The 24515-nt window shown below is 45.3% G+C and overlaps 1 protein-coding gene across 1 annotated transcript in view; it reads right to left on the bottom strand.

Moving 5' to 3' along the window:
* The window catches only part of LOC147732620 (glycophorin-C-like), a 180808-nt gene extending 158435 nt beyond the window's left edge, over positions 1 to 22373 (bottom strand). The window contains exon 1 of the mRNA XM_086957124.1: positions 22206 to 22373. Coding sequence (XP_086813250.1) covers positions 22206 to 22245 — 40 coding nt within the window. The 5' untranslated portion in view covers positions 22246 to 22373. The remainder of the gene's footprint in view (positions 1 to 22205) is intronic.
* Between the last annotated feature and the right edge of the window lie 2142 nt (positions 22374 to 24515).

Below are 24515 nucleotides of genomic sequence, written 5' to 3'. Positions count from 1 at the left end.
AATTTACACTCCTCTGCCACCTTCCAAATAAGCTCCTCCAACTGGGGACCAAATAATTTGCCTCCAAAAAATGGTAAGTGGCTTAAAAGGACCCCCTGAGCATCGTCTACTTTCCAGGACTTCATCCAAGTACAACGTCTGGCTGCGAAGGAACAACCAGATAAAGCTGCTGCCAAAGAGTCAAATGTGATATCAGAGAGGATCCGGACTTGTTGTTTCATCACAACGAACATGAAATCAATATCTTTGCCCTGATCAAATTCCTCTGCTAATGCATTCAAATCCTGTTACAGAGATAGGACTGCACAGTGCACATGTGTCATATGCACCACCTCTAATGACAGAATTGGCAGCTGAATAGTACCTAATTGTTCCGTCCACTTTCTTGTCTACTTGGTCAAGAGGGGAAGCCTACTCCGAAATGCTAGATTCATTGGAGGCACGACTGACCATGAGAGTGACATAAAGCCCCTTGGATCCGACTCCATTTTAAAAAGGCCCAAATCACCATTTTTCTCAATTTTAAGCAACAGGAGTCACCATTTTCCTCAATTTATGCAGATTCATTGTCATGCCTGCCATTGACACAGATGCTGTCTGACCCTATCATTCTAAAAACTATTAAGGTTTCAAGTCATTCCAACGACAAAGATAGAATACCTGATGCGACTTTAGCCTAGGACACATATCTAATTATCAAAATGACACCGTTAAACAAGGGCAAAAACAGACATATGGTCAAAATTGTGTAGTCTGATTTGACATTCATTTGTCTTAACTGTTCATAGAGATACATCTGGGACATACACCTTCATGAACATAATCTTTGTCAGAAATTCTGGAGCTTATGTCAGAAATTCCACCCCTTGATAAGGGATAGTATAAAAGGGCTGACATTTGACCCCTTGTCTGGAGAGGTCCTGCCTCCAGATTATCACACACAATACTGACTTAGACGGTCTTGACTACTGCCAGCACACCAATAAGATGCTAGATCACATTTTATGCATATAACGAGCCAAGTCCAGGAGAAAGGACGCTACTCCAGGGTGTGTTTTTCTTTCCCAGGGATCCCTGACTTCACACATCACTGATAACCACAATGTTTGCAGTCAACAAAGTATGAAGTGTGTTGCTTCTCCCTAAGAAAGTCTAGATTGCAAGTTCTACACTCCATGCTCTCTTGGTATAGCACATAGATGTAGGTCTTAGGATGTGAACCACTTTAGAAATGTTAATTTTATTCTTGTTGTTTGCAATGTGCCTATTTTTGGTTTTTTAATATTCTGTGTGGTTGTTTTAGGTGTGCTGAGAAACAGGTTCACCCTGTTGCAATAAATGCTTTGAGTTAATTGTGTCTGTTCTTCTAATACCACTTGTGTGTATAATATTGTTAAGAGTGAATTAGGTTTGTTTAGGGACCCACGGTGCCCCATATCCCGGTTTAGGGATTGTTAATAACCCAAAAGCAATTATTCTACTTCAACAATGTATTGGCTGGGGTTCTGTGGGGCTACAATAACCTGTCTTTTACATTCAGCACTGGTGCATTAAAACAAGTTCATCAATGTCACCCGAGGATGGGAAAGCCAACCTTGAAGAACTATATCAGAGTCGTAGTTTACGCAACAAGGGAATCCCCCTTAAAAGAAGTGAGAAATTCCTCAAGAACACCCTGCAAAAAGTAGAGCTTTGCAAGAAAGCTTGGGGAAGTGGGTTTCATGGTGTCTGCCCACTCTCTAAGCCTATTCCCTTGCATTTTTCTGGACTTTAAAGACATCTGAACTGGAGTGGGAAACAATCAAGTCATACCCCTAAGCTGAGAATCAAGAGGTGAAAGACCATCCTGCAGGCAAAGATGCATCATGCCACGGGTTTCATGATGCTGTGCTGTTCAGTGCCCTTGCTATAGTGTAAACACTCAGGCCACAAGATGGACATCACAATTGATTGGTGCACAAGGCAGGTGCACTGCTAGCATATTTTTTGAGTTTACTTGATTGAGTATGCAAACTCTGTCCCTGTTAGATGTGAACACAGAGAGATTCACATTCCATTCTCTTGGAATAGGAGCAGTGACCAGGGCAGCCACAGTACGTCTGCCCCCACAGGCGTATAAGGCAAGTCAGGAGGTTGAATCCTGACTGCTTTGTACGTTATGTCACATTCCACCTAGACTGGGTTTTCCAGCCTGTCCTGCACTCCTCCGCACATTACACCAATTTCTTGAACCCATCAGCTCTAGATGTTCACAGGTTTGTGATATTCTCTCTGTATCAATTTCTTTCAGCAGCCTCACCCAGAGATCAGCAAAAGTCTGTTTGTGAAACCATTTGTTTCTACACAGAGAAGGTGAAAGTTTCTAGGGCTCTGGTCTGGAAATGGATCAGTTAGCCACAGGGGTCAAGCAATACTGGTTGGTTGAACAAAAACAATGGGAGAAACACTCAGTAATACCAAAACATTCAAACTTTTCAGAGCTTGATCCACAATATCGCTTATAAGTTACATTAGATGTGTGACCACAATCAAATGTTTTGCTTTGAAATACAAGGGGACTCTTGCAGCAGCTAAAATCGCGGATGCAAACTGAGGAGCTCTAGACATACACTTTGGGCTAAAATCATATGCCCTGAAGAAGTCTCACTGTCTTTAGGACAAAGAGTGTTTGCTGTGTCTATGTCCTACTTGTATTTGTCAAAATGAGAATAAAGAATACAATTTTAACCATACATGAGCATTTGTCCATTTGGATATTAGACAAATTAATCTGTTCCACTTATAAGATATATTGTGATCTCGCTCTGAAAAGTTTAAACATTGTGGTATTACTTACTGAGTGCTTCTCCCATTGTTTTTGTTCATTTGAGAGAAGGGTTTTCTTTGGAACGGTCAACTCAGGTAGTGGAGCACCTGTGCTTTGGAACAAATTGGAATGCAGTGACATACACCACAACAGTTCCTAACCGCTGGTTGGATGTTGGACAGCTCAAGCTTGTATACCTGTTAAAAACAAAAAGAACAATTGATGGACAGAAGGCAGAACAATGTCATACATTCACCCCAGTACAGAGATCTGGGCATAAATCCATCTTATTTTTCTCACCATGCCATTCCAGTTTGGACCCAGCCATATGCACATCAGTCTTGACCCTGTGCCCCATGGGAACAGTCCAGCCCGAACTGACAGGTCAGGTCCTCCCTGGACTGGAAACAAGCATCCCAGGACCAGTTTCAGGCTTTCAGCCCTCATCAGCCTGGATAGCTTGACTCCGATTGCATGGAGAGCACGGGACCCACGTCTGGGCAACCTGTCCCACTCTGGGTGACAAATGCAAAAAGATAAATTGATGGACAGAATGCAGAACAATGTCATACATTCACCCCAGTACAGAGATCGGGCCTAAATCCATTGTTTTTTTGCTCAACATGCCATTCCAGTTTGGACCCAGCCATATGCAAATCAGTCTTGACCCTGTGCCCCATGGGAACAATCCAGCCCGAACTGCCAGGCCAGGTCCTCCCTGGACTAGAAACAAGCATCCCAGGACCGGTTTCGGGCTTTCAGCCCTCATCAGCCAGGATAGCTTGACTTCAGTGGCATGGAGAGCACGGGACCCATGGGCATGTTGAGCAAAAGAATGACGGATTTAACCCAGATCTTTTGACTGGGGGTAAATGTTTTGATTTGTTCTGCATTCCGTCAATCAATTGTGTGTCTTTTGCTTTCTCACCCTAAGTGCGCCGAGTATGCCCAGACGTGGGTCCCAGGCTCACTGTGCCACTGGATTCAAGCTATCCTGGCTGAAGAGGGGTGAAACCCCGAAACCGGTCCTAGGGTGCTTGTTTCCGGTCCAGGAAGGATCCAACCTTGCAGTTCGGGCTGGACTGTTCCCATGAGGCACAGGGTCAAGCCTGATTTGCATATGGCCAGGTTTAAACTGGGGTGGCATGTTTAGCAAAAGAATGATGGATTTAACCCAGATCCTTTGACTGGGGGTGAAGGTTTTGATTTGTTCTGCATTCCGTCCATCAATTGTGTGTCTTTTGTATACCTGTTAAGACATCTTCAACAGGACTTTCATTTGAGAGCAAACCCAGCCCCTGATATCTTAGTCATTCATGCAGATGGTAACTATATGAAGTTTTTTCTAAGGTGGGAATCTTGAGACTTGCTAATAACCACATTATCCAAAGTGACATTTTCTAGGAAGTTTCAATTTTCTGGTCTGAGATCATGGCTAGGTCGGTCTGGCCGAATACCTCTAATCACAGAACGCTAAATGAATCAGCAAAAATGTTATATGACTTGATGCACAAACTATTTTCAGGCTCATTAATGGGTATCTTTAGGCATAGTTAAGTCCAGCTTAGAAAAATAGCCTATTGTTGGACTTGGCCCTTTTTGGCTAAAGTTCCCTAAACTTTTTGCCTTCCCCCTAGACGATTTTTCTGACCTTGTGTTGTCAACTTAGATGCTTTGGGTACTTTGTCACTGCTGATCAGTGTTCAAAGTGCAAGTGCTCCCAGTATAAAGTGTTATGGTAATTGGTTGTCCATAATTGGTATGCTTTCCTTACTAGTAAAGTCCCTAGGAAAGTGCACTATGTATGCCAGGGCTGGTAATGCAAATGCTACTAGTGGGCCTGCAGCACTAATTGTGCCACCCACACAAGTAGCCCTAAAGAGAGAACTCAGGCCTGCCACTGCAGTGCCTGCGCACAGTTTGCTAACTGCCATGTAGTCCTGACAAGTGCATCCACTTGCCAGACCTTACCCTTCCCTTTCCATGCACATCAGACACCCCAATGGTAGGACCAGGGTACCCCCCTAGGGAGGGTGCAGTGTCTGTGAAAGGTAGGACATGTACTAATGTGTATACCATGTCCTGACAGTAAAATACTCTCCATTTTGTTTTTTACTGTTGCAATGCCATCTTGCCCATAGGACAGAATGGGGAAGGCTGTGTAATATGTTTCCAGCCTATCTTCCCCAAAGGCTTAAGATGGAGAGGTGAAGTTTAGTGTGCCTGAACTCACAATTCAATAACATCTTTTTGGGAAGGTGGTTTCTGCATTGTGTGTTTTGAAACCACACTTTTAGAAGTGGCTGGTTTTTTGTATTCTAACAATTCTGTGTGTATCTGCCTGGTTGTGGATTGACTATCTGGATTTGAAAGTGATAGGAACTGGGGAATGTCTTGACCCAGGGGAGGAGGTGAGACAGTAACAGGCTGACCTGCATCTAGAGTGTAGGGGGGCGGAGTAGACCCCGAAAGTGAAGAGGCCTGGGCTGCTGCCATAAAACAATGGCTCCATCTCCTGCTGAGTGATTGATGATTCAGACCCCCACTATCAAAGGAAGAAGGTGTCACTGGCAGGGAGACACCCAGAACTGGTTTGGACGGGGGTCAGTGCCCCCTGAACGCAAAGACTTCTAAGACTTTGAGGGGCATAACTATGAGAGCTGAAACCCCTGGACTTTGGACTGATCAAGACTGAAAAGGATTGAAAATACTTCATGGTCAAGAGGAACCTCTCCCAAGGAAGAAACAGCTGAAGATACTGAAGAAAAGGACTGACCCTTGCTGTGTGTTCTGGGGCTGGCCTTCAGTTTGCTGGTTTAACCAAGGAGAGGCTAAGGGACTTTGCTGTGTGCTGTGTCCTGAAGTAACTTGTCCCAAAGGGCAAGAGGAGAGCTGTCTCCCTGTTGTGGAAACTCAGGAACATAAAAATTTCCAAGTGTGTCTCAGCGATGCTGGGTGCGTGTGCTTCATGCAGGCCGAGACCTTCGTGAGGATTGCCCCGTGATCATGTGCACCCGGAGTCCAAGTGAGTCTCAGCAATGCTGTGTGCGTGTGCTTCGAGCAGCCTGAGATATTCGTGAGGATTTCTCCGTGATCGTGTGCATCCGGAGTCCAAGTGAGTCTCAGTGACGCTGTGTACGTGTGCATCATGCTGCATGACACCTTTGTGAGGATTGCCCTGTGATCGTGTGCACCCGGAGCTCAAGTTAGTCTCAGCGACGCTGTGTGCGTGTGCTTCGTGCAGCCAGAGACCTTTGTGAGGATTGCCCTGTGATTGTGTGCACCCGGAGCTCCAGTGAGTCTCAGTGAAGCTGTGTACATGTGTCCTGTTGCAACCTGAGACCTTCGTGGGAATTGCCCCGTGACTGTGTGTCCAGGAGCAGTCTTGCTCTCTACTTCGATCGACAGCGTGACCAGAAGTGCTGCTATCGTCATTGCCATCGGCCCAGACAGGCATCCCCAGAGGAGCTGTGAGGATTCCACGCCGCCGGCCCGAGTCAGCCTTTGCCAAGGAGAGACCTCAAACCATCACCGTCGGTGGTCCGAGTTCCACTGCCTAAGATCAACGAAGTCGCATCAGAGGCCCAAGTCGCGAGGAGAGGAGAGTGAGATCGTACCCCCCAGGTAACGCTCAGCAGGCGTGAGTGTGTTGTCGCCTGGGATGGGGTGCGGCGTACAAGAGAAACGCTCTTGACCTTTCCCATCTTTATAATAACAACAGGGGGTACCCAATCAACCAATAGGCATCTGGGTGAATATAAACTAGCAAAATACAAGTGATGCCAATGGTATTCAAATTTAAACGTAATTATTTGGAGAACCAGATACAATCAATTATCTATCTCCACCATACACCTTTATATGAACTAAATCGACTGTCCTATTCAAATGTCCATCTTGTGGCTATTTACAAAAGAAATACAAAACACATAAATAATATATAATACTTTTTTAGTTATTTTTTAAGAATCTCTTTAAGATCTTCAGTATATTGGTCATACACATCAAAGGATCACACAATCTATATTCTTGTGTCGAGCAATTTTCAATCCAACATACAAGAAAAAAACAAGAAAAAAACGGCTGTACACTCGTTGACCCTTAATCCATGGGTTGTATCAGAAGCCCAATAGTTTGCAAATAAGGAAAATTGGTAAAGTCTCTTGTAACCTTAATTCCTTTTTTCGAACACCACAATTATCTGTAGGAGTAAGTGAAGCACAACTAAATATTTTTTGGCTTCTCAAGTCAGTCCAAATCCTAGGAAATATATCTCATATTGTTTCCAGATCAAAAAGGTGTCGAAATCAATAATAAACTGTCGACGCGTTTCGGCCTGTCAAGCAGTTTCAGGCCTCATCAGGACAATGGGCAAACAAAACAAGCAGTACTTTACCGCCTTCACAGTCAGTCAAAATCCCAGCCTAGTTTCAAAATTGTTTTAATAATTGTATCTTACACCAAGCGTAAGATATGGCAATTCTTCATAATGTTGAAAAAACCTTATATCCAGAATGCGTGACTATTCAAAAGTTCCACTCCACACGAAGGCCAAATCCACTGAGTATCCGCACCGGACAGCGTCTCTAAATCACGCCCGATGGTATTCCCCATCTTTGCAGCGCGAGCCTCCGCTCAAGTCCGTATCGCAGCCCGTACTTGCCGAGGAGTGACAGTACCAGGGCCAGAGTGGGGAACTGCACTTTGTTTTCCATCATAACAGTGTTGGGGGCATATTTTGAAGGTAGCTGACAGCGAATCAGTAAAGAGTGGCATAAAGGCCATCCAGAGCACGGCGATCAGTGCCAGAGGACATTATTTCTGCATTACGAACTGCCTGATTGTTGCCTTACGAATTGCATTATTTTGTCATTACCAACTGCCTGATTGCTGTATTACGAATTACATTATTTTGGCATTACAAACTGCCAGATTGTTGCATTATGAATTGCATTATTTTTTGCATTACAAACTCCCTGATTGTTGCATTACGAATTGCAGTATTTTTGCATTAAAAACTGCCGGATTGTTGCATTACGAATTGCATTATTTTTGCATTACAAACTGCCTGATTGTTGCATTATGAATTGCAATATTTTTGCATTACGAACTGCCTAATTATTGCATTACGAATTGCATTATTTTTGCATTACGAACTGCCTGATTGTTGCATTACGAACTGCATAGCAGTGCATTAGGACTGCATTGGATCATCGAGAATTGCTAATTAATACTGCAAGAACCTACAAGGGCTTGCTGATAACCGGCACAGTGAAATATTAAAAATGGGTGGTCTCATCGTATATCTTTATAATAAACATATAATTATTTTTTATGAACCTTGTGTGGAGTCCATTTGTGGTGTTATCACTGGGTTACTGAGAGTGTGGATGCAAATACTTCACACATTTGCCTTGGAGATAAGCCTGGCTGCTCGTGCTAAGCTACCGAAGGGGTGAACAGGGGCTATCTGAGTAGGCGCCTTTGGTTTTCCTGACTTAGAAGCAAGGGTCCCTATTTGGACTGAGGTACACACCTCAGCCAGCTAGAGACCCCCCCAATTCTAACACCTATGTGCCAGCGACCACATGCTGCTAACTGACATATGTCAAAAACTGTTCATTCAAAATACCATTGCCCTATTACAAGTAAAGTCCAGTTCGTACGAGGCAGAGTTCGCCAGTGACCTCTTCACCATATGGCGGTAATTTCCAAAAAGATAATAAAAATACTCTAAGCATTTTAGCCATTTTACTGGTTGTTTTCTACCTTCTGTCTCTACCTCTATGTTGCCTGTGGTATCAGTATTGGTAATATTTTGTGGCTGACTAGTTACGCCTCTGTAGCCTTGGCAGGGACAATGTGTTATACATTTCCCTGGTGATTGCGTCCTATTCTGCTACTCAAATTTCAGCACTTATCCTAATACACTGTGGAAACTTGAGTGGCAAAGGCAGATCTCTGATGGTGTAATGCAGCTTCTCTCACAGAGTGGGGGATGTTACCTATTGCCATCATGCATCTACCCATACAGGGGCTGTAAATAGGAATTCGTGTTAACAGTTATCACCACTGTAACTATGTTTGCAATGTATTTTACTTTTGAAAATATTTTGAAAAATGAGCCTTGTGTCCATCAACATCCAAGTAATTTACAGGTGCTCTGTGGTTTGAAATTGTGTGCCACCTTTTTTTAAATCCTTTTTTACAATTAAAGCAAGCTACATTTTACACAACCCCCCCTCTCTGTTATTTCTGCAAAGAGGAGGTGAGTGATAATAGAGTCGGAGTGGTCTTGAGACAGGTGGGTGCTGGTGAATTGCACGTTGTGAGCGTATTATTGTGTATGTGAGAAGTCTACTTTGAGATCTCCTAATGATGTCACTAGACCTTCGAAGTGTGATCCATCCCTGAGACATTTCTACTACCACCGGTATGAGTGCTTAAAGTCTGCAGCTGTAAGGGTGCCTTACTTCTGAGTGTGAATTTTCTCTGTGGCTCTCAGCTGCCACCAGTATCCGTGTTTGAGGGGGGACTGACTCTTGTACAGTATTTTAGCAGCCTGGTTGATATTTCTAAACCGAGGCTCGTAAAATCTGAGGAAAATCATTAAAATCCGGTATTTTCCCCTTTAAAATGTAACCTGAAAGCAAAAAAAACAAGATAAAAAAATGTAGAAATAATATTTATGCTTTCTAGACTATCCCTAAATGTTTTTAAAGCAAACAGAGGCAGCATTGCTGTGTTAAAAGAATACAGAAGATTTTACACAACCTGCTATTTGAATACCAGTTCCTTGCCCTTCCAGAACCCCAAAAGACACATTTCTCTCAAGTTTGGAACCCACAGTTTAAGGCCCGTTGATGTGTCAAAGCATGGGTACTCGCAAATATTTTCCACTGAGCAAAAAAGTGTGGTCTGTGATGTGACCAAGGGCCACATTGATCCCAGCGGGGTGAAGCCTTGCGTGGGGTGGGGCTCACTGAAGCTAAGGCGGTGGAGGGGAAGCAGCCCTGCCAAGTATCACGCATCAGGCGTGATACTAACGCATTTTTGTGCAGTGATCCGCATCACCGCACGAAAATGTAAAGTCACGCATTTGTATTGCCTCCTTGACACCACCGCTGGAGCAAAGGAAGTCGTTATCCTGGCCAAACAGTGCACTCCCAATGAGCACGCAGCGCGTACCGCATGATACTGCTCTGGCAGAGTGTGTGATTGTAGTAGTGTGAAAGTCTGCTCAGGTCAGGAGCATAGCGCCGAACTGGTGGCTCATTGCTGCCCTGTCTGCAGCAATGAGCCTTCATAATTAGCCCAGCTTCTGCCGCCGGCCGGGGTTACCACGGCAATCACGTGACATGGTGAGGTCACGTGATTGCAACAGACACTGTATTCGTAACTCTCGGAGAGCGCGGCAGGGTGAGCGCAGTAGTTTTTTTCTTTCATTTGCTACTGCCCCCCCCTCTGCATTCATTATTTTGTCAATGGTGCCCCCTCAATAGTGCACACCGGCGTTAACTGGACGGATCACTCATGACAAGAGGCAGGAGCAGAATATTATTATAAAGATCCGGGGCAGCTGAGGTGAGGAGCACGCCAGCGCTCGCACCACCACCAGCCTGCCTCCGCCTCTCTGAAGTTCACCAACCCCCCTATGTTGGCTGCTGCTGACCCGCTGTTGTGAGCCTGCTGCCGCCCTTAATCCAGTGACGTAATGAACCTTGAGGGGCCCCCCTGCAGGGTACGTGAAGGGGCCCCCTCCGGACTCAATCTAGAGCTCCCCAGCAGAAGTGCTGTGCTGACGGGGCCCCCTGGAGGGTGAGGGCACCCCCGCACTGCGGGGGCTGCAGGGGCCTGTGTTACGCCCCTGCCTTAATCACTGTAGAGAATACTGTTCACCTATGCACTTTCGGCCTGCAGCTTTGTGCACAATGCGTAGTGTGGTATATTCATGATCCTGTCATATTAGGGGTCAATGACTCAGGCCGGGCTGCTGCCTGCAGCTGAGAGATCATGTACCAGCCTGCCTCAAATCCAAGTAAGCAAGTGCAACATTAAACATTACTTATAACATGTGAACTCGTAAAACAATCAGTGCTCTTAAAAAAATGTAATGTTTGTCAGAGCAGAAGAAATTAAGAGGAACACCCGCTAAAAATTTTGGTAGCAGAGTCTGCGCCTGCCTCTGATACATTCAGTACCCCAGGGACTGATGATGTATGATTTCAAGAGATGAGACCCAATCTGGAAAACAGTCCTCATCGCCTTCTTTTCTCACCCACCCCCTTATAGCAGTCATTTTGTCATTCTGTACATGAGGTGAGTAAGTGGCACATTGCGCCGGTTTTGCAACACATAATCTGACCCTACTACAATAACTCCCGTTGCTAAAGAGAAACCTTCTTTTGTTTGCAGTGGTGCGGCACGCACTGCCAATGAGTGGTGCACATCTGAGTCCTCGTTTTGTTTAACAGTATGGTCAGCTTATAAGGGCACTAGGTGCTTCAGTTTCTGGTTATTTCCAACAGTTTAAACATCTTCTTAGAGAGTGTTGTTGCTCGAATGGGTGCAATTGCTGTTATTTATATGTTTTCCTAGTCTTCCTTGCTTGATTTTGTTTGCGATAAAGTGTCACACATGGTCATTGAAATGTCACTCATAATTTCACTAGAATTATGAAAATGTCACACATAGCAATCTGAAACCATGGCAGCTATGCGGAAGCAAAGCACATATTTCTAGATGCTCAATTGCACAATGTAAAACCAGAAAGCATGGAATTAATCCTCTGCTTCTCCACTTTACCAAACTGTGTAATCCTAGCCAATAGTTTTATTTCACTTTCCCTCCTTTTCTCATTTTCACTGTACAAAACCTTCTCATGTGTTTGATTTAATAAACTAGAATGTTTTACTTGTAGGAACCCAGGTCACCCAAAGAGTGCACACAACAACTAACTTCCCTTATTACCTCACCAGCCGCACCCGAGTTCTTAACAGGTCTTTAACCCGTTGGCCTTGGCCGCGATTTTGCGGCACTTCCTCAAAAACGGGCGGGGCCGCGTCGGCCGTTGGACGTGCACAGCACTACGAAGGTAGAGCTTGCGACGTCCAACGGCCGACAGCAGCACTTAAGGGGTTAAAATACCATTTACTTGTAAATTAGGCTTTTGTTGTGTTTTCACCCCTTCTTACAGCCACTCTGTCTATGGTTGGAAGAATTAGCAACCCCCCCGAAATATTTTTCAGCTAAAGTCCGTATCGCAGCCCATACTTGCCGAGGAGTGACAGTACCAGAGCCAGAGTGGGGAGCTGCACTTTTTTTTCCATCATAACAGTGTTGGGGGCATATTTTACAGGTAGCTGACAGCGAATCAGTAAAGAGTAGCATAGAGGCCATCCAGAGCACGGCGATCGGTGCAAGAATACATTATTTCTGCATTACGAAGTGCCTGATTCTTGCCTTACGAATTACATTATTTTGGCATTACAAACTGCCAGATTGCTGCATTACGAATTGCATTCATTTTTGCATAACAAACTCCCTGATTGTTGCATTACGAATTGTAGTATTTTAGCATTAAAAACTGCCGGATTGTTGCATTACGAATTACATTATTTTTGCATTACAAACTGCCTGATTGTTGCATTATGAATTGCAATATTTTTGCATTACGAACTGCCTAATTATTGCATTACGAATTGCATTATTTTTGCATTACGAACTGCCTGATTGTTGCATTACGAACTGCATAGCAGTGCATTAGGACTGCATTGGATCATCAAGAATTGCTCATTAATACGGCAAGAACCTACAAGGGCTTGCTGGCCTAATAACCGGCACTGTGAAATATTAAAAATGTATGGTCTCATTGTATATCTTTTTAACCCCTTCCATGCTCATGACGAGCTCAGCTCATCATGCAGTACAGTGCTCCTGTGCTCATGACGAGCTGAGCTTGTCATAAACCATGGGATTCAAAGGCTCTCAGCACAGCAGAGGGATCCTCGGCAGCAGCCATGTGGTTAATAAACATATAACTGTTTTTAAAGACACTTGTGTGGAGTCCATTTGTGGTGTTATCACTGGGTTACTGAGAGTGTGGATGCAAATACTTCACACATTTGCCTTGGAGATAAGCCTGGCTGCTCGTGCTAAGCTACCGAGGGGGTGAGCAGGGGCTATCTAAGAAGACGCCCTTCCTTTCCCTGACTTAGAAGCAAGGGTCCCTATTTGGACTGAGGTACATACCTCAGCCAGCTAGAGACCCCCCAATTCTAACCCTATGTGCCAGCGACCACATGCTCCTGACCGACATATGTCAAAAACTGTTCATTCAAAATACCATTGCCCTATTACAAGGAAAGTCTAGTTCGGGAGAGGCAGAGTTCGCCAGTGACCTCTTCACCCTATGGCGGTAATTTACAAAAAGATAATAAAAATACTCTAAGCATTTTAGCCATTTTACTGGTTGTTTTCTACCTACTGTCTCTACCTTTATGTTGCCTGTGGTATCAGTATTGGTAATATTTTGTGGCTGACTAGTTACGCCGCTGAAGCCTTGGCAGGGACAATGTGTTATACATTTCCCTGGTGATTGCGTCCTATTCTGCTACTGAAATTTCAGCACTTATCCTAATACACTGTGGCCGGGCTGCTGCCTGCAGCTGTGAGATCATGTACCAGCCTGCCTCAAATCCAAGTAAGCAAGTGCAACATTAAACATTACTTATAACATGTGAACTTGTAAAACGATCAGTGCTCTTAATAAAATGTAACGTTTGTCAGAGCAGAAGAAAATTAAGAGGAACACCTGCTAAAAATATCGGTAGCAGAGTCTGCGCCTCGGATACATTCAGTACCCCAGGGACCGATGATGTACGATTTCAAGTGATGAGACCCAATCTGGAAAACAGTCCTCATCGCCTTCTTTTCTCCCCCCCCCTTATAGCAGGCATTTTGTCATTCTGTACATGAGGTGAGTAAGTGACCCATTGCGCCGGTTTTGCAACACATAATCTGACCCTACTACAATAACTCCTGTTGCTAAAATTTAGAGAAACCTTCTTTTGTTTGCAGTGGTGCAGCACGCACTGCCAATGAGTGGTGCATATCTGAGTCCTCGTTTTGTTTAACAGTATGGTCAGCTTAGAAGGGCACTAGGAGCTTCAGTTTCTGGTTATTTTCAACAATTTAAACATCTTCGTAGAGAGTGTTGTTGCTCAAATGGGTGAAATTGCTGTTATTTATATGTTTTCCTAGTCTTCCTTGCTTGATTTTGTTTGCGATAAAGTGTCACACATAGTCATTGAAATGTCACTCATAATTTCACTGGAATTATGAAAATGTCACACATAGCAATCTGAAACCTTGGCAGCTATGGGGAATCAAAGCATATATTTCTAGATGCTCAATTGCACAATGTGAAACCAGAAAGCATGGAATTAATCCTCGGCTTCTCCACTTTACCAAACTGTGTAATCCTAGCCAATAGTTTTATTTCACTTTCCCTCCTTTTCTCATTATCACTGTACAAAACCTTTTCATGTGTTTCATTTAATAAACTATAATGTTTTACTTGTAGGAACCCAGGTCACCCAAGAGTGCACATAACAACTAACTTCCCTTATTACCTTACCATGGGCATTGTTGTCAGAGGGGAGGGAAGAATTAATGTTTCTAAAGCTTGAGGCAACGTTACCACTGTACTGTATGTATATATGAAAATTTGCTAATAAAATCTGTTGAAATAAAAAACAGAAAACTAACACTTTTAAAATACTTACCAATGCACTGATATAATCGGATGTACTAAAGTGAAAAGGTCCTGCTTGATAATTAAATACACTTTTTGAATTTTGAAGAGACTATCATATTTTTACACTTTTGCTTGATGGCTTTAAAAATGAAGGCGCTCATAAAGTTTATTGGTGCAGAGCTCAAGCTCAATATTAATTTCCTACCACAAATTAATCTTAAAATACATTCTTGCCTGTTTATTTAACCTCTTTTTATTATTAGTATATTTATTGTAAACAGCAGAGTGCTGCTGTACACGACGGGGCCTAAGGTCAGGAGTGTGTCGCATGAGACCACAGGCCGGCCGTATTTTGAGTATGGTATGGGTGGGTCAAAGCCTACTTCTGCAGGCTCCCAATCCTATTAGCCCTCCCCCACACCCACAATCCCCCACCCAATCCATCCAGGTCAAGGCTTGGCCAAGGCTTCTGTGTCTGGCATTTATTTTTGCAGATTTATATACCGCTAACTCAACCCTTAATGGTATTGGAGCGCTTTATATGAGCACCGTCAGGCGCGTAACACCCATTGGGCTCACGGGGCTTCAAACCGACCCCTCCACCCCCCCCCCGTCGTGTGTGTCACCCGGGCTCACACAGCTTTGCGGGCTGGCGACCATCTAATTGCAGCCGCACCCGAGTACTTATCAGGTCTTTAACTCGTTGGCCTCGGCTGCGATTTCGCGGCACTTCCTCAAAAACGGGCGGGGCCGCGTCGGCCGTTGGATGTGCACAGCACTACGAAGGTAGAGCTCGCGACGTCCAACGGACGTCAGCAGCACTTAAGGGGTTAAAAGACCATTTACTTGTAAATGTGGCTTTTGTTGTGTTTTCACCCCTTCTTACAGCCACTCTGTCTATGGTTGGAAGAATTAGCAACCCCCCCGAAATATTTTTCAGCTAAAGTCCGTATCGCAGCCCGTACTTGCCCCTTCATTTAGCTCTAGGCCCGCCTGAGCACCGGTTATGTTACAGACAAACATCTTAATTGTTGGTAGGCACCGGGAGATTAAGTGACTTGCCCAGAATCACAGGATGTTGAGCTTGGAATCTTGTTCCTCAGCTCCAAAGTCGGCAGCTCTGATCATATGGCCACATCCTCTCGCCAAGTACGGTAACTCAGTTACCAACTCTACCCTGCAGAACAAGAGACGGAGCGTTTAGTCAATTGGCAGCAAACATAAAATGCACGAACAGTTAAGCATCCTAGCCCTCAAACAATAGATCTGATGATCTACCGATTTCAGTGTTTAATTTGAATAGAAAGCCACTAAAAACCACTTGCAACACACAGATCTGCTGCATCCTTGTTATTCTCACAGTGCTCAATTGCAGGTCTTTTCAAGCTACGATTGAAGTGACTGTAACAAAGGTTTCAGTGGGATATTGAGCGCAGTTTCACACTTTGGCGCACTGGGTTACCTGAAGCTAGCTATTGTTTGCTTTATTATGCGCTGTTGAAAAGCACGTCTGGTATTGCGGTTTTCAGAGCAGACTTGCAGCCTCCCCCCACCACGAGGCCTGCGCCTTCCCTCCCTCCGTCAGCCCCCTGAGCATTGGTATCATATTGCACAGCGTCTGCGTCTCTGGTAGCCTACGTCACGCACAGCACAACAGCTTTGAGAAGTCGCGTTTTCTTTCATCCTGTCTACAGAACAGGCTTTTTTCACGTCTAATTCTATCAACGGATGTGAATGCCAGCCCCCCTTTCCTGCCCTAAAAACGAAAATACGGGGAATCTAGTATTTTATTTAAGTGGCTTTTATTGATGAGTCACGAGAAGCGTCAGGAAGCTGCCTCGATGTCCCTGCGGATGTCACCGAAACACTAGAAAGAGTGCGGGGGGGGGGGGGGGGGGGGGAGGGTGTTAGCCATCTGGGTCCGGAGGTTTTGCACAGAAACAGCAAGGAAATGAATGCTTTGTTAGATAATTAGATACGTTATTCGGCTGTTGGATATGGTCAGGTCCGGCCAAAGAGCTGTCTAGGTTATTTGGCTCGCGCGGAGCCCAGCAGCTTCGTATGCGTGATTCATTGGTCCTGCCCTGCCTGGAGCCCCGATACCCAAGCATTGGGTCACCTGGGTAGGGGTTATGGGGTTCGTGTTGTTAGCTGTGCACGTTTGTCTGATGGGCCGGGGTGATGGTAATGGGAGAATGCTGCTATAGCAAGCTGACATCCCCATACGTTGTACATCTGTACAACGTTGCCTGTGGATGGTCTTCTGTGTAAAATCTTATATAAGAATTTGGATGGTGTTGTTTTTGAAAAACAAGTCAATAACCGTGCTGCACATTCCCTAGTGCAATACGTTGACAACTACATTTTAACATGCAATAATCGGTCACTATCTCTATATGCTGCACTTTTAAAAATTGAACCAGCAACTCTTTTAATACCATAATTCACAATACCACGCCCATCCTATTAGTGACCTAAATGTATTACCGGACTCCAATTTAAATAGAATTTTCAGAATTTAAACATAAAACAACTAAGCAGCTGCACTTCCATATTTTCTGGGTTTAACATGGCCTTCCCTACGCTCTGAAGCTTTATGGCAGCATAAGCGTTATACAAAAAAAACACTATGATAGGACATAAACACGTTCAGTTATAAGGAGGTTAAAAGTGGGAAGACATATTTTGTTGTGTGAAAAGAAGATATAAGCAGGAATATTTGCAACCATACACGTCTTCCACTTCTCCCCAAAATTGTATAGAGGGATTCACCCCAGAATCACTGCACACATACAACTGAATGCATGAGAGCAAGCACCGAGTGTCATTTTCACCCTCTCAAATATGGACTTGTGCACCGCTATCACTGGAGTAACTGTCACTGTGAGAAAATACCAATTTGTTTATTTATTTATTTATGAAACTTATAAAGCGCAACAAATACCCGAGGGCGTCTCGGCGCTGTGAACGTGGCAGAAAAGAAGAGTCAAAGAGGGTTTATTGATTGAACAGCCAAGTTTTTATTTTTCTCCTGAAGGCGATAAGTGTAGGACAGGATCTGATGTCCTTATCCAGGGAATTCCAAAGTTTGGCTGTCGAGACAGTGAATCGACGATCGCCCCAGGAGGCTGTTTTGGTCCGTGGCACAGACATCAGGAGAGCGTTGGTAGATCGCAAAGATCTGTTAGGGACATGAAAGGCTAGGGAATTGAGAAGAAATATGTATATGTATATGTATAGTATGTATAGGCATTTATATAGCGCACTACTTACCCGGAGGGTCCCAAGGCGCTTCGACCGCTGCGAAACCCTTCCTGGCTTCCCTGAGAGATGGTCCCTTAATGGGTATCTCCAGGGTGAGACCAGGCATCCCCGGCGGTCTGGTGGGGCCGTTAGTGAAGATGAGGCAAGCTAATGCCCAGAGTTGCCGAGTGTGATCGCTGATCAGAGTGGGCACCGAGGCGAGAGAATTATCGAGTCCGCTGACCCTGGTCCAGAAACCTGCCGCGCCGGGAATCGAACCCTGGTCCCGGGCCGTCCTAGTGTGGCCCTTGCTTGCGGGAGGCTTTGTAGGCAATGCACAGTGCCTTAAATTATATTCGTTTTTTCGCCGCTAGCCAGTGATAGCCTTTGATAACTTGGGCAATGGGTTTGAACTTTGGAGTACCTGAGAGCATTCTTGCTGCTGTGTTTTGTACGGACTGCAGTTTTTGAATGACTTTGTGCTGGGCATTGATAAGGAGTCCATTGCAATAGTTCAGAGAAGACATTACAAAAGCTGTGACCAATGTTTTACCTGAGTTAAGGGGAACATATGGGAGGATTTTTTTGATAGATTTGAGTTTGCAAAAGGAGGCTGAGACAATGGTATTTGCATGAGCGGCAAATGTCAGTTTGTCATCAAGGAGTACTCCAAGGTTTCTAACCTTAGTGACAGGGTTGGGCGGAGGGCCCAACTCTGTGGGCCACCAGGAACTGGGCCAAATTGGACAAAGCTTGCCAAATATCATTACTTCCGTTTTGTCGGAATTTAATTTAAGGCAGTTGGTGGCCATCCAATTACTGATGGCCAGCATGCCTTGCTGATGGTTGGCCGCTATTTTCTCTCAGTTGTTTTTTATAGCCAAAACCAGCTGAGTGTCGTCTGCGTAAGAGGTTAGGCTCATCCCATAAGACTTGATAACTCTCGCTAGGTCCGCTACATAGACATTAAATAGCGTTGGACTTAGGGATAAGCCAAGGGTGCAAATATAACAAATCTTAATCCTAGAAATTATTATAGAGACAATCTAATATGTTTGCTTCTGGCACAGTCGGAGATATGTGAATCAGAGGCATAAATTAGGGATCTGCAGCAAACAGGGATGGTTCAAGGGCCGTGCTCCACATACCCCGAAGGGTGCCCCAGTCAGCCAACCTTTTAGGGTCTACCTTATAGGGTGTTGTTCTACACCACTACAGGGAATGTAAGGCTTTGGCAGTTCTCCCATTCAAACAAATAAGGACATTTGGTCTGATATTTTCAGGTCGGGCTCTCACATGTGGAACCCTGATAGAACTTTTTCAGAAATCCCAGGGCAATCGGGTTCAAACTGTGACAACGAAGGGCTTTTACCCTTATGGTCCTGAGGCTTATCCAACTGTTAGACACAAAGCAATACACAAATAACACCCCTTAGCACATATCAGGGTATGGAGCCAGAGTTCTCCAAGGCTTACTCTTGTGTGGGGGAAAGACTCAGAACTCAATCATGAAAATAATAAAAGTTAAAAACGCATTGTCCAGTCAGTATTAATACTTTAAATGCTGCTCCACAAAATTAGCACTTCTCTAGGACTATTGTAAACCCACCGATATGGCTATGGAAAGATTATGTAGAAATGACAGTCACAATTGTGCAATTGTCTATTGTGTCCCCCGCAATGTCTTAATTAGGTACTGTACCCATTAGGAAGCCCAACATGGGCTTTGCCTATATGGAGGAACAGAGGCTTTGCTCTGTTCCTGCGGGTGGCATCTACGCACCTACCACAGAGGGAGACTGCAATGACTCTGCTTCTGCTCTGTCATCGCTGCAATGTCTCCAGTCCACGTCACCGGGAAGAGGATGTGGCTTTACGGTCAGAGCTGCCCACTTTGGAACGAGGGAACCAGGTTTGCGTCTTTGCATCGACTCAACTTCCTCTGACTCTGGGAAAATCACTTAATCATCCAGTGACTAAAGATAAAAGTGACCCTGTGTAATATAACTGGTGCTCAAGTAAAGTGCCCTAATACCTTTGGGTCAAGTTCACGCTTTGCTGTCTTGAGGTAAAATCGCTTACGGCAGCTGCGATTCTTTTTAGCCCATGTTTAATAGATTTGATAAAAATAAAAAAAATCAACTGCACAATGTATGGTGAATTGGTCTGGGTTTGTGACATAATTATGAATGTATTGGTACATTTGTAATAATATTTATGGTACAGATTTTAAATATTGTGTGAAGTGAAGATGTTTTGATTGCAATGATGTTTATTAATCAAGCAATAAAGATCTTATTATCACTAAAAACAAAGATTATTTTTAACAACAACAGTGGGAGACACTGTCTGAGCTGATCTTTCATTCAGAGTCACAGACAATGTCAACAGTCAGTCACCTTCTGCAGTTCTCCACAGACCATCAAGGTAAAACCTCTAAGAACTCATAAGCAAGCACAGATTCAGGAGTAGATTATTACCCTTGAAGCACACAGCACAGGGAACCAGGGTCACAAGGCATAATCCTACGGCCTGGAGGTACAGTTCCTTCTGGTGGCTACAGCTGACTACCTTCAATTCCTCTAGCACAGTTTCTCGACTCTCCTGCCTCTCTTGCGCCATGTTAATACTCCATTAGCAGAAAAAGATTGTGGGCCCCAGAGGTCCAGGTAGGGGACTGCTTTCATGCAGATCTTGGTTTTTGCCTATTCCTCCAAGACTCGTCAAGCTACAGTGGTTATCCTCTGGTGTCAGGGGGACCGATGGGTGGGCCTTGGAACTGCATATCTGGGAAACCCAAAACAAAGGCACAAAGGAGGGAGAAGCTTCCTTCCTCACTTAGGTAACTCATAACCTCTTGAGGTTAACACTTCTGAGGAAGAATGGCAGGGGGCAAGGACCGTCTCTACATTTCAAATGGGTCCTCTCTAACCAGTCCTCTACACCAGTGTCTAGTCCATGTCAATGGGCTTCAGAAAAGCTTTGAAGGAGTCCTGTTATTCACATTACTGTCTGGAAGGCTCCACAGAGCCTATAAATTGTGTACCACTCATACACAGTTAATCCAAAATGGATTCCTTGGCTTTAACGATAACATAAACGCACACACTCCACACACACACGGCTACACATAGTGCAAATCTACAGGAGACATCTATGTCCCACATGGGTGGAGCGAAGAACCCAGTAGTAATGGCCTGGCAGATTATTAAAAACAGGCGACACAAACTCACCGGTGCAGGCAGCAGATAACAAAATAACTGCTCTGCAGGTAATCGGTGAGTGTCACCAATGTCAGCTCTTGCAGCCCCCGAGGCCCCCACCCCGGCGAATGAAGGGAACTCACGTTCACAAAAGGAGGGGTACACATGCCATGTCTCCTTGGGTGTTACGGTCACTTAGTGATTAAACGCAATGAGCAAATGCTTCAGTGGGCGAGTGAATAGTCAGTGGGGTTTGCCATAAATGTGCAGTTTCTTAATGATTCTGTAAAAGGCTTTAAGTGGGCCGGGTCCAAGCAGGTGCTGTGACGGGTACCTATCGGGCTCTCAATTTTTGCCCTCACTATAAAGGGTGAAAAAAAGCCTTAACTTTGCAGCAGAGACTCGTTATAGTTGGTGCTCATTTATCCCATACAACTAATATCCATTGACAAAGCCAATAGTCCTGGCTTGTTGTAGGTGTAATGTTACTAGTTATAGTATATATTTGGATCCAATGACAGAAGCAGCACAATATCAGTCTGTTGACACACTCTGCTAAACTCAGATTTTTGGCTTGTGTTTTAAGCCACGCCCCTAATTACATCGGCCACGCCCCTTTGAGAGACACCACCACCCCATTTTTTTCGTCTCACCTAAAGCTCTGAATCTATACTTTTTTTCTCTGCGTGTGTAAAACATTCGAAAGCTCTCTGGGCTGTCTCAACTCAAGGTATGAGTAATACAAATAAAGCTGAAATTACTTAACTTGTATTCCACTGAGCTGGTCGGTGTTGTTAACTAACTGTTAATGTGAAAAGCCACCAAAACGACAATTATTGTTCGCCTTTCAAACAAAAAGCTTTCAAATAGGAATTTAAGTCTACACAAGTCTCATTCTAAACCACAGCTGCCTCGACACAAAAAGGCAGATCCGTTTGCCCTTCCAGTGTCTCAAATCATAAATAAATGGACTTGAAATATATAATATTTATACATAAACACGTTAAGAGCATTTTGTAAACAAAATTGCCTTTTTAAGCACAGTAGAGGTTTTTTTTAACAAGCTAAAGAGCTAATGGTTTTCAAAGCTAAAGCACCAGGTGCGTTTCGCAAGCCTTGAGCTGGTGGTCTTCTGAGTGAGACTTGGTTGGCAGGCGGGGCGCCTGCGCCTGTCAGTAAGTAGTGCACAACTCACGTGGGATGGTTTCCACGTCGCTGCCGTTCGTGGAGGCCATGCTTGTTTCCGATCGGCCGTATGCTGTTCTCTGGTAGCCAGTTGCCGGCCTGGGCGGGAAAAACTGTGTAGATTATGGGCCGCACACGGCCTGGGTCCTCCTTGGATGTTGTACAGCCGCTCTTGTCTGCTTCCCTCTCCCCGTACAACAGGGAGAGTAAACAGCGCCCATGTCATTTCCCCTGTGAGGAGGAGGGGCTCTGGCTTCGAGACAGCTGCACAGCGAGGTTTATGTTTTTTTTAAAGCAATGAACTGATGCGGTCTCAAGTGTTTGCCAAGACACAACCTTAATGCGAGCATTGAAATCGCGCTTTGTGGCAAGCCGCCCCTCTGCTGGAGAATATTACCGTAATGAGCTGCCGCGCCCTGTCTTTTACTAAAGCTTTGTATAGACGGCTTATTTAACAGGGCCACAGAGCAACTGTAATAGCGGCGTTTTCTTATTATTGGCAGACCGACTAGTTTGTACAACTTCTGCTACAGAACACTAGGCGATAGCCTCAGGTGGAAGCTATTTACCGGCTGCTGGCTAAAATGAAATTATTTACTATTTGGTTAGCGGCTTTACAAATAGCAGAGAAACTTCACTATTTCCCTGGCTGCTCGCTAAAAGTGTCTGCACTGTGAGGGCCGCCCGACTCGTCCCCGCAGGGGACCCTCATAAAAGGGCGGGCCCCTTAGTGCCACAAGATGGCACACGGAGCAGCCTAGTGTCTCCGGACCTCAGCGGGTCCGCTCGTCACTTCCGGCCGAGGCGGGGGCAGGGAGAAGTATAAAGTCCTCCCACGCCCCCAGGGCGGCCTCTTTGCCCCCTCACCCTGATGCTGTTTGGTGTGCCCTCTGGTAGCGTCCAGTGGCCTGGTCTAGTGTTGGGCGCTGTGCTTTCCGACGGCTTGCTTTCTATTGCGGAGAGTCGGGTTAATAGGTGGTGTGCGGGGCAGCGGGGGTGCAGACGCCTTTGCCATGGGTCGCGGGTGCAAGCCCCTGCCCTGCACCCAGGAGTTTCTCCAGTACACGGCCTCGGTCTTTGCGAGGGCTTGTAGGGAGCGTGTGTTTGCCCTTGAGAGGCCTTGGTGGGTGAGATGCTGATTGCCCCTATTGTGATTGAGAGATCACATGGCCTTGGCATGTCCGGGGGCATGTGGGGTCGCTTATGGGCCCACTGATGTGGGATCGCCAGTAGCAATGCTTTGAAGATTAAGCTCGCGACGCCGAGTAGGCAAGGAGGCTTTGGATGTCCACGCTTCACAGGTAGGTTTTGTCGGTGAGCGGAGCATGTGAGTCATTATGCACTCCGAGCATCGGTTTTGCCGCACTATTTATGGGGAGTCGACCGATTTTGGTTTATTGAAATGTGCTTTGTTACAGGGAGTCCCTGCTCCTCGCAGGGTGAGGAGGGTATAAAAAACAGTGTTTGGGTGGTTTTATTGCACCAGTGCTCGGCCTTTTATTTACGCGGGATGCAGTGAGGTGTTTACGCCACAGGGTGACGCTGTCCTCCTGTTACGATCGCTATTCAAGCCAACGGCTATCTTTGTTATATTAATGCAGCCTTTTCCAGCTTCTCATCACCAGCACGGGGTACAGTAACTCATATCTATGTTATACCTACTTTGGAGCGGCTTGGCGGAAGGTGTGCGCGTGATTTCAGGGACCTTCCCATGTGTCTGTGTTTTCTCTTGGGATCTTCTCTCATTTTGGCTTGTTCTACTGTGCCGAGCAGGGGAGTTGGCATGGTTAACGTTCCGTTGAGCCCCCAGCACGTTGATACATTAAGCGCTGCTTCCCCTTCAATGTAACCTAGTATATTGGCTGGCTCAACAGTGAACGTCCAAGGATGCACGCAGATGGGCTGTGTCGGGTTCTGGTAAACCCATTTTCCAGTGACGAGTTGGTGTGCTGGTCAGGAGGCATTGGTAGGGTACGATGAGGGGTACATCTTATGCGGTACGCTAGGTTAGTGCAGAGAGGTGCCTGTTTGTGAGTAATGAATAGGTCTAAAGGGTTATCAACAGGCGCCTCGAGCATTGCCTGCCTATGCCGTTGAACTGGGGGATACTAGACTTTTCTGGAATTGGCTTGGGGGTTCTGGCCACGTCTTCGCATTTTCAGATGGCTTGGCACTTGGGGACCCGAATAATTTAAAATGGCGCACACGCACGGATGTCGCTCAGCCCCCCCCTCTGGGCATCGGGGCGGGGAAGGGAGCTGCACCTCGTTCCCTTTGGGGCTCGCAGTAGGGTTCGCTGGACCGGGTGCCTTTTCAAGTT

This window comes from Lissotriton vulgaris, chromosome 2_1 (assembly GCF_964263255.1).
Source record: "Lissotriton vulgaris chromosome 2_1, aLisVul1.2, whole genome shotgun sequence".
NCBI classification, from domain to species: Eukaryota; Metazoa; Chordata; class Amphibia; order Caudata; family Salamandridae; genus Lissotriton; species Lissotriton vulgaris.
The sequence above is the reverse complement of the archived record's forward strand: the minus strand, read 5'-3'. Positions and strand labels throughout refer to the sequence as shown.